The 16,575-nt window shown below is 40.5% G+C and overlaps 1 protein-coding gene across 1 annotated transcript in view; it reads left to right on the forward strand.

The window, feature by feature from the left end:
* Positions 1 to 16,575, forward strand: part of triob (trio Rho guanine nucleotide exchange factor b) — a 108,529-nt gene that overhangs the window by 40,474 nt on the left and 51,480 nt on the right. Inside the window, exons 5-13 of the mRNA XM_008292744.1 lie at positions 2,289 to 2,481; positions 3,810 to 3,914; positions 4,129 to 4,593; positions 5,722 to 5,844; positions 10,989 to 11,180; positions 12,971 to 13,102; positions 13,489 to 13,719; positions 15,259 to 15,381; positions 15,700 to 15,891. Coding sequence (XP_008290966.1) covers positions 2,289 to 2,481; positions 3,810 to 3,914; positions 4,129 to 4,593; positions 5,722 to 5,844; positions 10,989 to 11,180; positions 12,971 to 13,102; positions 13,489 to 13,719; positions 15,259 to 15,381; positions 15,700 to 15,891 — 1,756 coding nt within the window. The remainder of the gene's footprint in view (positions 1 to 2,288; positions 2,482 to 3,809; positions 3,915 to 4,128; positions 4,594 to 5,721; positions 5,845 to 10,988; positions 11,181 to 12,970; positions 13,103 to 13,488; positions 13,720 to 15,258; positions 15,382 to 15,699; positions 15,892 to 16,575) is intronic.

The raw sequence follows: 16,575 nt of genomic DNA on the forward strand, positions 1-16,575 counted from the left end.
GTTGCACCGTGTCGCTCGTTGCAGGCTGATCTTTGAATCTAAAAGCACCTTTAATACATAGCTGCAGGGTGTTCTGTTTGGAGTCAGTTGTGATTAGCTTAGAGGGAAGCTTGCACTCTTCTGTTCTGCTGCTTCTGATCTCCCCTTGTGCTGTACTTTCTAGTCCTTCACAGGTCTAGTGCTTTAAAGTCTTTTTCACAGCAGAGATTGGAGATTTGTCTTGAGGCGAGAGGTGGTCCAGATCAGTTACTGCAAAGAATTGGGTCCAGATCCGTTGCTCTTTCCGGCGGTTCTGGGATGTCGGAGGCAAAATTAGAGATGCTCACTGTCTGCGTAGATTTCAGTCAGCAGTTGCATGAGGCAGATGTTCAAGGATCACTGCTTGCTTCGCAGGGTTGCTTTATTTCCCCTCATATATTGTAGAAAGTTTTCAGTCATATATGAAAACCAAAAAGCAGCGTATTACCACTGGAACTTAATCTTGTTATACCTTTTCAGAGATGCATAAAAACTCTAAAAGGATCCATCTAAAGTATGCACTTGAAGGATTGCTGTGATGTTTTAAAGATTTATGCTACTTTTTTATGGTAAATGGAAAGAAATACAATACGATATTTTTATTTTATGCAATATATATTCTATATGAAAAAAACTTCAAGTTATTCACTGGTGGCTTGAATAACTTTATTTGAAAAGAAGAAGTCATTCAAGAAGGATTGGAGTGATTTTTGTAGAGGGGTGCATCTGCATAGAAAATTCAAAAAAGTAAAAAAAAAAATCTTTCAGATAAAAGGACCTGTTCACTTACAAACTTGCAAAGGCATCCAAAATAATGTATGGCTTTGGATGGGGTTTAGATCTGGCTTTTTACTAATCATGCTGAGCTTTGTGCTAATGATGTAAATGGTCAAGCTAATTAACTAATTTTTTTTGTCATCCTTTCCGTAGCCAAAAAATTTCTATGCATCTGACAAATATTGAATTTTATTGTTTCTCTTCTGTCCTTGCATATGTGGAGTGTGCATGTCAACAAACTCTGTCTCCCATAAATAAAGTCATTAAAAACAACCAAGTGTATCCAAGAGCCCTTAAATTGGAGTAAATTGTGTTATACAAGACGGACTTCTCTTGTGGATTAGTCATGGAAAATGAGAACCGTGCAAGTTTTCTTTTTGCGTCATGCAGCAACAAACGTTGTAGCATGATGGGTTTGGCTTGATGCACTTTACCTCTCATCTCACTTTGTGTAGTGTGACTATTGTACATGCTCACATGGCTGAAACAATATATTGTGCAGCTCTAGTTTGGAGTGCTGGCCAAGTTGAATAAAAGGCTCATGTTCATTTATTAAAATTTGGAAAGCACTGTTTACATGCTTTTTTTTTCTGTAAAGACATAAGTAGCTAGCTCTGAATCAATACATAGAACTTGATGCAGTTATTGTAATTATTGGATTCTGAAAGGCTCAACTCTTTTGGAGGAGGTAAGACGAGAGAGGACAAAAGATTAGTCAGAGGTGACCAGTCATCCAGTTTGACACCGACAAGTGTCATAACTCAGAGGGAGGCCAGCTTCTTCTCCGCAGCTTGACTTCTCTTCCTTCTGTCTAAATATTTCTGCTGCCTTAACTCTTGTTTTTCTGTAACCCCCTTTTCTTTCTCTATCTGCCCTCTCTCTCTCTCTCAGTTTCCCACTTGCTCTCCTCTCTCTCTCTCCACTCCGTTTCTCTCTACCCATTTGGCTGCTGATCTGTTTTCCGAGAGTGAGGTCAGAGTGAGATAGAGCAGGAGGGCCTGCGTCTGTTTCTGTGTCCTAGCTAGACACGTTCAGATTAAAGACTTTAATACTGAGAAACAACCTTTTATGGACTTGTACAGCAGCAGGACTCCTGGTAAGTAGCAGTGGAAATGTCAGCAGTTGAATGTTTTAACTGCTTTTTCCTCTCCAGATGCTGGGGAGCACAGGATATTTTGATTTAAATCTCTTTTTTTTCTTTTTTCCCCCCTTTAAAAAAAAAAGAAATTGGCATCCTTACAGTTATAACACAGCCTTTAGAAAACGGCTTTTTCTGCGGTTTTGTGGTGTCTGTTTCTGTTATGAGGACAGCGACAGTCTCAAAATAACCCCATCTGATTGATTTTTGTCCTTCTGCTGTCACGCGTTGCTCTAAGCTGGCCCTAATGGTTTCATGTTAGCATTGAAAAATCATTCAAAAGCAACATGTTTTTTTCCTGTGTTAATTTGCTCTTTATCCTGGGATCTGACCTCTTTATTTATGTTTTGTGCAGCGAGGAGGTGGCTAGACATGGCTTCACAGTCATCGTGGACATGCGCGGTTCGAAGTGGGACAGCATTAAACCTCTGCTGAAGATCCTTCAGGAATCTTTTCCCTCTTGCATCCACGTTGCACTCATCATCAAGCCAGACAACTTCTGGCAGAAGCAGAGGACCAACTTCGGCAGCTCCAAGTTTGAATTTGAGGTGGGTGATGCTCTCTGTGCTTTAACTGCCACACTAAAGTAATCCTTGTAACATTTGTAGGCTGGGTTTTGTTGTTATTGTTGTGATCTTGCACAATTAGCCATTATTTACGTCTCTTTTGAGCCTCATGATGACTGTATCTTGTTTTACGGAGCAAATGGAGATACTGGTAGTGCTCATTGGATTTGTGAACTGAATTTTCAAATGAATGATCTGTAAGCTATTTGATTTGTAGTTGGTTTAGCGTAGCCACTGGCCTCACTTTATCAGCTCTAATTGGACTGCTGCTCTGTGACAGTGGCGCTATTCTGTCCCGTGTGGGCAAGTGGAGTCGGTATATTTAGTTCTGACCCAGTTACTATGGAAACAGGATATATAGGACATGGAAAAGATTTTCATCCTAATTGTACTTAGTTGAGTTTTGGACAAGCCACTTGTTGTATTTTGATGATGTTGAATGTATACTTTCTATGAGTGGCACACAGTGGTTATCAGGATATTATTGGCTGCACAGTTCTAGAAGGTGATTGAGATGTGTTCTCCTCCTCTGTTGACTTCTGTAGAGTTTTTACAACTGCTGATCATTATCCAGAAGTACAAGATAATGTTTACACTGCGTAGGTCCCTGCTGATAATGTGTTCATAACTTCACCAATTTACCTACTGTTTATAAGAAGCCTAAACAAACTTACAGTTAATACAACATCTGTACAGGAGGGAACTCGGTCTTTCTTGCTACAATGAGATGGATTATTTGTATTTTATATCATGACAGTTACATGTCTTGCTTGAGGTGCTTTATGTGTCTGTTAGATGTTTTTTTGTGTGTTTTTGTGAATGTTTTAAAGAAAATCTCATATATAATAACCTCCACTCTAAAATCTGCCCATTTATATTGCGTTTCTCTGTTGTTCTCCTCACTCTAGTGACCCTAAGCCCTTTCTGTTTCTATTCCCTGAGAGTTTATATTCCTGTATTTCCATCTTATTAATGATAACATGAATCCTGTTGATTTTTTTTAGTCACCACACCTATCTAAACATCAGACATGCAGAGCCGCTGACTCGCCACATCCTTTTCATAATCTTGGTTAAGTGATGGGAAATATTTTGAAAAGTTCCTTTCTGATTAAGTTGAAACATGATGACATGATGATGATGATGACTGTGTAAATTCTAGTGTTTTTTTTTCTTCGTCTTCTTTCTCCTCTCTCTTAACCTGCTTTTCTTTTCTTTTCTTCTTTTCTTTGTTCATCTGTCTTTCACTTTTTCTGTCTCTCTCTTGTCTCTTCCTATTTCGTTTGTCCCACATTCACCTCCCCGCGCCAGACGGTGATGGTCTCCTTAGAGGGTTTAACCAAGATTGTGGACCCGTCCCAGCTGACAGCTGACTTCGAGGGCAGCTTAGAGTACAACCATGATGACTGGATTGAGGTTGGGATATGTTCTCTTTTTTTCCCCCCTTTTTTATTTCCATCTGCTCTTTAGAAGTCACGCAGAAGGTCTTTGGCTTTAGGCTTTTGTGTGTTTACTTAAGAAAACAGCCGACTAAGACTTATCAACATCTCCTATTTGTTAGCAGTACCTAATTCACTTTAATAAAATTTCCACTTTGGAAAATGCAGGTCACTTCTAACTGTCACTACAGGTGCGGCTCTCGTTTGAGACCTTTGCCAGCGACGCAGCGCGATCTCTGGCACGCCTCGAGGAGCTCCAGGAAACCTTGTCCCAGCGTGATCTTCCACGAGACCTGGAGGGGGCTCGCCGGTTAATGGAAGAACATGCAGCGCTGAAGAAAAGGGCCACCAAGGCGTCGGTGGAGGAGCTGGACACGCAGGGACGAAGGCTTCTCCAAAGGCTACAGTCACAAACTACAGGGGGCAGTGGCAGCGGCGAGGGCGGGTATGGCAACCGTGGAGCTAGTGGAGATTCCAACGACCATCATCACGGGTTCCACACACATGCAGACGCACACAATCTAGTGGCTAAAGTGACGGGTTTGCTGGATAAACTGCACGGGACGCGCCAGAATCTGCAGCAGCTGTGGCACATGAGGAAGCTGAAGCTGGACCAGTGTTTCCAGCTGCGACTGTTTGAACAGGATGCTGAGAAGGTCAGAGTGCTTTTCTGTTCCATTCTGTTCCGACATGATTCACATCTGCTTTAGGCCACACGATTACAAAAAAGGTTAGAGTTAACAGGGTCCTAACTGTCTCGTCCCCTGTTTGCCACTTGGCACCTCCGTGTTAACATGTGTGAATACTGACACTTACCTCTGAATATGTGAAGTTATTTCAGGTTGCACAGGAGCTAATCGGGTGCGTGAGTGTGCATGCATGCCAATTTTAGCCAAGTTTATGAAAAGATTACAATAATCCAGACATTTAAGCCCTCTGATCAACTTTTATCCCCATGTCTGCCAGATTAGGGGTGTGTGTATATTGTGGTTAAAGCTTCACAAACGAGAAGCGCTCTTCACCAAGAGTCCAACAGTCCTCTCTTCTATGATATGTAACCCAAACCAGATCTGCACCGAAACGTAATGCCCCTCTTCTCTACCGAGTTAAATGAAACTCAGCTCAGCAGTTATTGCATGATCCTGCTGACAAACAAACTAGCAAACCAACCAACAAATGCAAATTAAAACATAACCCTCTTGATGAAACTAATGAGGTGCATTGGTGGCCAGTATTGACCAAATGTTTTGTACAGTGTCCTGTGTCTATGTGATCCTGTGTGCTAAAAATTATTTTTTTAAAATGTTGGTCAATTTTTATTTGAGCTGTGTGTTTGTGTACATGGAAACAGAAAGTACATTCATATGTGTGTACAGATGGGAGATGTAGCTATATGAACTGTGCAGAGCGAGGGACAAATACAGAAGTGTGGTCATTGTCACAGATAATTCGGTAACTGAATACACTTTTGCATACACAAAACATACAGAATACACATGAACACCAAAAAGAAGGGCAACAATGGACATGATCCACACACACGCACGCTTACAAAGCTTGTCCTTTTGTTCGCACTCATAACAAAGTGGGCTTGAAGACGTCTTGCCTCTAGCAATCAGCACAGTGATGAGTGATGAAAGGTTTTGGTTAATTACAAACACAGAACAGCAGGCCCTCTTATTGTCACTGCTGTTGCGATGAGTAAACACAAGATGGAAAGGCTTTTCATTTGAAGTGCTTTCTATACAACCAACCACATTTTCTCCACCTCTTTCCCTGCGTAGATGTTCGACTGGATCATGCACAACAAGGGGCTTTTCCTGACCAGTTACACAGAGATTGGAGGGAACCACCAGCATGCTGTGGAGCTGCAGACGCAGCACAACCACTTTGCTATGAACTGCATGGTAAGACGGCGTCTTTGTCTCAGTCGCGCACAGAAACACGCACAGAGGTGAAGCAGTCGCTTACTGTTATCATTACTGTCACTCACAGTAACGGGCTAAGGCCTCCCATCCCTGTGCAAACACCCCACTAGCACAGATCTTTTCTTTTTTGAAGCCTTTATCACATCTTCTGTGTTGGACAGTGGCTCGATGTAGACTGACACTGTCTGTGCTGCCATCATTTTATAATATTATTCAGCTGTTTTTCTCCTCTGCCCCACTCTGTCATGTCTTGTCATGGTGCTGATCCCGTAATTGACCCATATTGCCTTTGTGCCCTCTGCTGCTCTGCTCCACACCACTCCCTGCCCTCTTGTACCTTACTGTAGTCTGTAGAGCTCAGCTGCTGACTAATGTATGTTGCCGAGAACATTATATTCTATTGACTCTGCAGTCTTGCGGTGTTCTTCTCTGCCAGTTCCTATCAAAACCTTTCATGATGTTAGTTATTACAAACACAGTACATCTGCCCCTGATCTTTCTCTCCGTTGTCTGCCTTCCACAAACTGTACTCAGCTCTGACTTTCTTTTGTGGTCAAGGTTTTGTTGCATCGACGCTGCAAGGCTTTCATAACATCTAATGTTCAATCTTCTGTTGTGTCCTCCTTTTTTTTCCGCCTCCTGACATGTAATGGCATATTAACCCTGTCTGGCATTTACTGTGTAATTAAGCAGTTAAGCCAAGCTTGAACGAGGCTGTACACGATGGATTTGTGTCAGCACATTTGTTTTGAAATCTAAATTGGTAAAATAAACAGCCCATTCCCTCTGATTTGAGCAAAAGCAGCCCAACCATAACAGGGAGAAGTGTTGAACCATTGATTTTTCATTGTCACTGTCTAACAGTAGCTATTGTTAGTGTGGGGAAAGTGTAGCCAAGGGAGAGCAGCGCCCATGGCCTAAATTCCCTCAAAGTATCACTGGTGTTAGAAGCTATTTGCAGCAAGCGGTGTCAACATAAGTGCTCGGGGGCAGCTTCAGTGACGGCCTACAGCCAGTTGTGTCAACAGTACCGGTGGAGAAGTACCAATAACCCCTGAGACAACAGCAGTAGAAAAGACAGATGGAAGTGAAATACACTCACACGTATATTCACACACAGTCGTGTTAACTCGGAGTGACCACCGCCCCCTCCACCCATTCTTCCACAGGAAGCTGCGTTTCCCCTTCCTGTTTAAATGGAAATACACGGTGTGATCGTTTGTGTGTGTTCGTGTAGAGAAACTGCCTGCGTCCCTTAATTTCTGTGCATGTTCCCAAACATTTTAATGGGAGTGAAAACAAGGTGAAACAACACAATTACATATTTGCCAGTTCCCACTGATTAAACATTGGCACCACCGGTATAAAAGATGTCAGTGTACCAGCATTGCTTTTCCAGTATCAAATCAGCCATCAGTGGTAGCCACAGAAATACATACATCATCTGTAAGTGAAGGTGCAGACCAAATACTAATGGCGCCTGTATGCTGTTATGCAAGTGATAATGTGTAATGAGTTTTGTATGTGGCTGTTATGCCCTCTATAGGAGACACTTTATCAGTATGTGATATGTACGACTGTGCTGAACAGATCTTTGCTGTTTTCTTATATTTCTTTACTGAGGAGTGCAGGTTTAACATATTTAAGATCATGCAAGGCATTGAAATAGGACTACATTATTTGCCTGTTGTGGTTATGAGGAAATAAGATGGGCTGTCAATCCACATGAAATACACCTTCGGATTCCTTCAGCTACAACAGCATGTTCTCCACTTTCTATTGTTTCTTTAAAAGGTGACAAACCATGTTTGTTTGTTTTTTATCCGTAACAAATATAGTTTATTCTCATTCCAAAGGACATAGTTTTAACTGCACCTTCAAATTAGAGTTGATTGCAACTAATCAAACTGGTAAAACCAACTTCTCACACTACTAACTTGTAGAATCACAGCATTCGATAGCTGTAGTGTACCTTACACACCTCTCACATTCTATTACAGAGGAAGAAACAGAAAAATCTAAAAGATTTGCTTGGATTTTTAAAAACAAGAAAAAAGTTTGTATGCTCAGGGCGGTTTGATGTCTATGTATTCATATATACTATATTTCTTCAAACTGCCCTGTATGGAGTTGATATCTGTACACAGATAATATATATACTGGTAAATAGAGGGTAAAATTAGGAATAAATGGCAGACAAGGAGCATAAAATGTGACACCTATGCAACAAATAGTGTAAAATAACTTACTATAGACATAACATGGTTGATGTTGTGGATCGACATGGATAATAATATGAATTTATCTTCTGATTACAAAATAAATGATTTTAATGTAATTAATTAACTGAGGAAGTTTCTTAGTGTTGTCTATTATTAACCATTTTTACCCATACATAACAGTTTTCAATAGAAGATAATATAGAATTTTACAATATTGATTGAAGAACTCATAATTTCAGCACTCTGCTTTTTTGTGTGGCGTAAAAGTGGAAAACATTGGAACATCCCTGAGGGCATGGAGATGGTTTACCTTTAGTTTGTGTACAAGAAGGTGTTTTTGTAGAGATTAGTTCCAGTGAAAGTGGAGAAGTGAGAGTTTTGAAACTGATATGTGAGATCCAGGTCTACTGGGACAATTATTCAAAACTGAGTTTTGTCTGGCTTCTTCATGTTAAGGGCAAGAACAGAAGACAATGTCTTTACCAAAAGACTGAGCTGGCAAAACTTTGTTAAAAACTTGAAGGTTAACTTGTTTGGTGCTGACACAAAATTGAATCAGTGTTTCATTGATGTTCGTGCACGTGTAGCTAATTTAAGGTTTTATTTTTTTGTCATTACTGTTATTGTTTTATTTTAAATTTTTTTTAATGTTTCTTTGCGTTCTGCAGATGCAATTTATTCTTGAGTACGAGCAATTAGTTGCACTCAGTGGTCATCAGAGATTTCTATGGGGAAAATCCAACTTGTACATCAGTAGCAGCATGTTTTCTCATTAGTGAAACCTCTGAGCTCGGTTAGTAATCTGCATTCTGAAATCCCTCTCACTTGAAATTAGAAATCATCGACATGTTGTACCCCCACTTATGTGTGCAGCACATAGGCGGAAGGTAAAAATGGACAAACACTCTGTGACGCCACCCACAGGTTTCCTGAAGAGTGATTCTGAAGCTCAGTATGATTACGCAGACTCCTCCTAATTCCCAGTCAAACCAAAAATAGGCAAAAACGTGCAGGAGTAGAACTGAGGGTTGCTATGGTCCTTATTTATGCAGAACTTTAAGCCTTAATACAATTATAACTTTTTTGTACTAGGCTGTTAACATGGGGTCTATGGGAATTGACCACTTTTGGAGCCAGCTATGAGTGGCCAATTTATGAGCTGCACTTTTGTTTTAGCACTTGAGCGATAGCAGTTGCTGCTCAGTGCACCATCACATTACATGAATCTACGCATCTTGTAAAGATGAAGTCCGTTTTAGAATTTATTTAGCCAAATGTACTGTGCACTTTATGAACATTTTCATTCATTGCTGGGATTTTTAAGTGCCCTTGTAGTGCATACATTTCTCACTTCAAATTAGGTAAACATTGTGCGATAGGTAGCAAATACAAACTTGCTGGTTACCTGTCTAGGGATGTAAATCTCTGAGGTTGTGGGCAGTTTTTCATCTTTTTCTGCACTTCATTCACAAACACTACTGTTGTTATTTGTTATCTGTAGATTTACTGACTTTTAGGTCAACAGTGTTGTATTTCTGTTTTCTCTCTTTCTAATGCCAGCATCAGGTTTAAATTAGGAATACCATTTCCCCATCTTTGTCCAACTTGTCTTCCCTCCCCCTTCCATCCATCAGTTTTGGATTAAGGCTTTCCCGCTCAGTGTGTTCGAGCAGTCCAGGAGCCCCTCCTTCCCCTGTATGTGTGCAGGAGCGTGTGTCTTGGAGGTCTTTTTTTCATTCTTTGCATGTCACTATAGTTTTCTGTAGTATAATGCCACAAAAATAGCTATGGTAGCTTAGACATCATTCATCCGGTGATATTTCATGTGTGCCTCTGGATTGTCACAGGATTATAGTAGTTCTACTGCCCACTGCTGTGCTTTTGTGTATGACAACTTCCCTCCTGCTGTGCATCTGAGAGCAGTTGAACTCCTTTGATTTCTCAAGTGAGCCATACTTACAAGCACACCACTGTCTCTGTTATCCTCAAGCCGATGTCAGAATAAATCCAGGGCTTTTGATTGTTGATTCTGGCCAGTGAGAAATGTCCTCCCACAAAAGAGCAAAAGTAAAGCTATTCAAAAAATATCTTTAATCTCAGAAAAAGACACCATCAGAAACAATCTCAGCGCCTTATGGTTTAAACAAATCACTAATCCAGCGTCTGCAGCTTTGATGAAAACTCCTAATTTATGTTTCAAGAATCAGTCTTCCCAGGACTTTGTCTCTTTTAGAAGGCCGTAGCTGGTGTTTGGTTCATCTTTCCTTCCCGTTGTGATTGAAACAAGCAAACTAAGAGCCATAATAGGCTCCAGGAGCAGTAATTGAATAGAATAATAACAGACTGTTAACACAGTTGTTAATTAGCATTTGCTGATCCGTGCCTATCTCCACAAAACAGCTTGGAGCCCATATATTAAAAAAGACTGAAAGATTAGCAGGCAAATGGGCTTTTTTATTATTCACCAGGGGGTATGTCTCCCAAGTGAATGACCCACAATTCTGTATGTTGTGTGTGTGTGTGTGTGTGTGTGTGTGTGTGTGTGTGTGTGTGTTTGTATTGAAGTAACTTATGACAACAGTGCACAGATTGACTTATATTCTCTGTAGCCTTAGTTATTGTCTACTTGAATGTAATTGTGGCCGCTATATTTCACAAACACGTTAATTGCTTTGCAGGATCGCTGCCAATTTAAAGACATAGTTGCAGTTTCATGCATCATTGCGCATAAACGCTTTGCCCTGTAGCCTGTTAATTTATCTAGTAAGGATGCCCAAACGTCAACATCAAATAAAAAAGACAGTTTGTATTCGTCCTTTTTATATAATTAAAGCCATTTATTTTTGGTATAATTTTTTTGCAAACTTGTGCTTTTGCTTCTCTGTCTCTCTAAAAACACAGAACGTGTATGTGAACATCAATCGCATCATGTCAGTGGGAAACCGACTCCTGGAATCCGGCCACTACGCCTCCCAGCAGATCCAGCAGATCTCGGGCCAGCTGGAGCAGGAGTGGAAGGCCTTTGCTGCAGCACTGGACGAACGCAGCACCCTGCTGGAGATGTCTGCCAGCTTCCATCAGAAAGCAGATCAGGTATTGACACGCAATGCTGGCAGAACACACAAACACAAGTACAGTTCTGATGAGAACTTACAGTGCGTAATAGATTCCTTGTCTTTGTTTGATTATATAAGTGAAAACGCTTCTGCAACATATCCACAAATAAACTATCATCCTGCACACATGCAAACATTTTTGACTGTACCGAACATGCTGTTGGCAGCTCCCCTGGAACGCTTCTAAGTATCTGCATGTATTTATGAAGTTCTGATTTCTTACATGCGTACGGTACATATTATTTGAACAATAAGAGGAACGGAGCATATAACATGTATTTGAGAATCCTAGGAGCTGACAAGATTCTCTGTCACGTGTGCTCGTCTGAATAATTTAGTATCCACACCTTAATACAATTTTATGTCATTTTAAAGACATGCACATTTTAAAGAGTTAAAATGCACTGGGGTTGCTTTAGTAGACCTGAAAGACCATTTAAATGATCAATACTGTTTTCCTTTTTTTTTGCTTACGGTTGCAGTTTCAGTGCATTAGTTAGTTGTTGACACCTATTGTTTGCTGAGTGGCTCCTTTTCTGCCCCACCTTTGATGTTTAAGACTTCCTTGTAAGCTATTGGTTTTCCTTTGTTGTCAATATAACTGGACAGAGCGGTGTTACAGGCATGATGTTGTATGTTTTCATGCTATGTTAATCGCAAGATAGTCACTATTCTTGGTTTATTAGACTTCAGAAATAGAAGACATGTTGTAATTTAGAGCCCAGAGTAAGTGTGTAGAGCTGGGATGAGTATATTTACCCCTGTCCGTTACCATGTACAGAATATTTACTCATAATAATCATTGGTTACTATCTGTCATCATTAAATAATCATTTGTCATTTATCAAACGTCTCTACATAAATCTCTGAACTCCTTTGTCCTATCACTTTTCTTGCTCGAACCTCTCCGTCAGTGTTACTTTTTCCAACCATAACAATGCCAATGCCAAACTTTTATGTCGATCTCGCTTCGCTGACAGACTCCCGTGCAGAGTTATTGTTTTCCTTTGTTTTCATTGGCTTGTGATTTTGAATAGGGATCAAAACTATGTGTCAACTTCTTGTGCACAGCGTGGACCGTGCTAGTAATGATGTGTGTCAGCATGCAAGTTGTATGCGCAGAAAAAATACAAGCCAGTGTAGTAAATCTCTGGATATCAGATATGCAGTCAGTTGTCATTACACAATCAAATGCTTTCATGCTTTCCCATAATTATTGTCATTGTGTTGATTTCATGAAAGCAACCTGATCCCTCGAGACTTTTAGGATTTTGAAATTGCTGTAAGCCATATAATGGACAGCACAGTGGTAGAACAACCAGGCTTGATAAGAAATGCAACTATTTTTTGTTTGGGTTTTTCTGTTTGTTTTATGTCAATGAAACATCAAAGTTTTGCGGATTTACCAAAGGTCATTCATTCTTATTCTAACTCTATATAAGTCCCAATAAGGGTATACAACTTTTACATACCAGAGATTACGCATTGGTATGAAGAATGCTGTAAATCCCTTATAAATTTAAAATAAAACTTTGAACAAAGATGGCCCAGGTTTAACAGCAAGCGGCTAAAGAATTGGATCAGTTGAATCAAACACTCTGATAAGGCATTGAAATAATTTAAACTTCAGCTGGCCTGTGGCTTCAGTGGTTTCTGACATTTTACTCTATTGTGTGCATCGCATTGTTGATAACTAGTATGTGATACAGTGTTTAAGTCTTCATAATAAAGCAAATGCAACGTTTGTGTTGTGTTTTCTCTCCCCAGTACATGAGTAAAGTGGAGCCGTGGTGTAAGGCATGTGGAGAAGGAGAGCTGCCCTCCGAACTTCAGGATCTGGAAGACACAATCCACCATCACCAGGGATTGTACGAGCACATCACCACTGCATACTCTGAGGTCAGTACACAAATTCACAAAAAAAGAACACAATCACAAACATACATGGATGCTGAAATAAGTGAGCATGCAAAATATAGAGGAGCATATACAAATACTGAGGTCAAAAACAATACGACATATACACATTTGTGTTTGGTTTTCTACTTAGTTGCACAACATCAGATAAAACAGTTATGGGTTTTGATGTTTACCTAAAATGTGCTTATTCATGCGCCTCCAAAAAAATAATCTGAAACCTCATCCCATGCTGTCAAAAATATATGAAATGAATAAAATCAAAATATAAACAAGGAAAATAATCCTTTTAGATGTTTCACAAACTGAACCCAGCGATCTGTGCAGAACTATTGCAGTATGTTAAACTACACATCAACCTTTCACAGGTAAGCCAGGATGGCAAGTCTTTGTTGGACAAACTGCAGCGACCTTTGACCCCAGGCAGTGCTGATTCGTTGATGTCATCAGCTAACTACTCCAAGGCCGTGCACCACGTCCTGGACATCATCCACGAGGTGCTGCATCACCAGAGACAACTGGAAAACATCTGGCAGCATCGCAAAGTGCGCCTGCACCAGCGTCTGCAGCTGTGCGTCTTTCAGCAGGATGTACAGCAGGTAAGAGATACATGCATAGCAACACAGACCTGCACTTTTAAGGCGCACGCATACACAATGACAGATATACTGACATGAGACTACTGTTTCGACTGCAGAAAGTGCTGCCCCACCTTGTCCTTATGTCTCATTTAGCTGCACTGAGACCCATCCTTTTAAACATTTTTACTGAAATATTCACCTTATGATCTTTTAGCAAGGCTTGTCATTGTGTAGCAGCTTTACCAAGTTAATTTTGATGCTTCTGAATCTTTTAAATGTTCATGTTTGCTAGTAATTTATGTAAGAGTAAAGATGGCTATAATGAAGATTTTTACTGCAGCACACATGCATCCTGTATCCGTGGTTAAAACAAAAAATGAGAAAACTCTTCTATTATACAAACATTTGGCAAAACCAGTTGCTGTTGTATTATATTTTAATGTTTATGAAGATCCAAGAGCTCTTTGTTGTTTTGCAGAGTGAAGCCTTTAGTGCTAGATACGAGAGGGTGTGGTATTAAGGATATACGATGATCATCTCCAGCCTTTTCAAAGCCTTTTTTCACTTCCTCCTGGGTTTTTCAAGTGAGAGTCTCCCTCTCGGTCCGGATGGCAGAGCTTTTAGATCAAAACTACTGAGTTGATGTATAGTGTCGTCTCTGCATTTCTACCCTTTGGGTATAACCCTCCTCTCTCTCTTTCTCTCTCCACCTCGCACTCTCTCTTGCTGTATGTCTGTGCTTCTGTCTTTCCCCACTTCCATTCGCTCTTTCATCACCCTTTTCTCTTGGTAGTGGTTTCCATGGTGATGCAATTTACTGTCACACAAAGTGTCAAGGGCATTGTTCGTGCGTTCATATGTGTTTGTCCCATCAAAATATTCTCTCTGAGACCTTGAAAATCTCTTTTATTACCCCACATAGAAACAGATGGAGAATGGCCATCTGTTTAATAGATAATAAGGTAATTAAGTACAAAGATTTATAGCTAATCACATCCGCAGTGGAAATGTTGACATTTTGCACTGCTTTGGATTTCCTTTTTTAAGTGACACCCAATTGTCCATGCTTGTGTGGTTTAAACATGACAAACTGCAGATGGAGGAAAAGAGTAAAGAATATGGGCGAGAGCTGAAAAGACAGAGAGGAGGACGAGAGAGATGACATCTACAGACTGCTAAAACTAATGTGATCTGAATACGGCCTTTCCTGTCAATTGCCCCCCCTACTGCTAAATAAAGTGTACTGCATTCTCAACTTATGGCTACCTATGTATTCGCGGGAGCTTCAGTAAAATGCAACTGGACTACCCTTTTAGGTTCTTGTAGAACCTGAGTTTCATTTGTACCATATACATCTGAAACCCTCTTCCATTAGAAGTGATGCAGCTTAAGAACTTAAAAGAAAAGTCTAGTTTCTTTTTACTGAAGATCCAAGTGTTACCATGACCTATGTAACTGACAACTACAGACATTATCTGTGTGCATTTAAAAAAAAAAAACAAAAAAAAACATGATATGCTAAACATATTTGTGTGTGTGTGTGTGTGTGTATTCCAGGTCTTGGACTGGATAGAAAACCACGGGGAGGCCTTCCTTAGTAAACACACTGGTGTTGGAAAGTCTTTGCACAGAGCCAGGGCTCTACAGAAGAGACATGAAGACTTCGAAGAGGTTGCACAGGTGAGTTTTTAAAGTCACGCAACTGAAAAGTGTCAAAGCCAAATCACAAATATCCATTCTGTGATGTGTTTTTGCTCTGAGGCATCAAGCCCACAATTTTATGGAAAACCATGGAAGTCTGAAAGTTGCATTTCTTTGTGCATCGAATGAATTTGTTTTAGTGCACAGATGTTCAATAAAACATGTAGATTTGACACTGCTGGGTTTTCCTAAAGCAACCGAAAAGTGACAAGATTTCAGTCCAGCTCTTGGGAACGAATGAGCAGTGCAGGAGACACTGTACTCCCTTTCTAAATGTGCTTAATGTTATTGTTTCAGAACACCTACACCAATGCTGACAAGTTGCTCGAGGCAGCAGAGCAGCTGGCCCAGACTGGAGAGTGTGACCCAGAGGAAATTTACCAGGCTGCCCACCAGCTAGAAGATCGCATTCAGGACTTTGTGCGACGTGTTGAGCAGCGTAAAGTCCTGCTGGACATGTCTGTCGCCTTCCACACACACGTCAAAGAGGTGAGTGTTCTCTCCTCCCTCTATCCCCAACTGGCCCTGTTTGATTTGACTCCTCTTGTTTGCTTGATGCGAAAATAGGATGCAACTAATATTGTATGAAAGCAGAATGAAAAAGGTAGAGAGTTATAAATTAATGAAACACTCTCCAGCTTTACTCCATAGTGCTGATCAAAAATATTCCAAAATGTGCCTCAAAAAAAAAAAAACTATGCCGGATTTAATTTGCTACCATTCCTGTGTACGTCGTCTCCCTGTGCAGCATCACATCTCTCCAAGTGTTTTTGCAACGCTTAAATACCCTGCCTAGAAGTTCAATTATGTAAACATATAATGCACCATCTGCCATGACCACTGAATCTCCAAAACTGTTAACCTTCAACCTGAATTTCATTTTGAGGTGGCAGAAGGAATCACAGGGAGCCAAATCTAGTGGCTGGTGGAAAGCGATGATTGTGTTTTTGTAGCTGAAATCCTGTGTGTGATCAGCGTGCTGTGTCTGCAAGCAACACTTTGAGCAAAAACATGTCACTACACCACGGTTCAGGACGTTTGCATTGAATGTTCTCCCTCAGACACCTCAGAATGTTACAGGAGATGTCTTGCCTTGAAAAACATGCCCATGATGCATGAACTGTAGTGTGAAAACTGTCGTTCCTTCTCCTGATGGTAGCTCCAGGCCCATTT

The sequence above is a fragment of the Stegastes partitus genome, unplaced genomic scaffold (genome assembly GCF_000690725.1).
Source record: "Stegastes partitus isolate 25-593 unplaced genomic scaffold, Stegastes_partitus-1.0.2 Scaffold829, whole genome shotgun sequence".
Classification (NCBI taxonomy): domain Eukaryota; kingdom Metazoa; phylum Chordata; class Actinopteri; family Pomacentridae; genus Stegastes; species Stegastes partitus.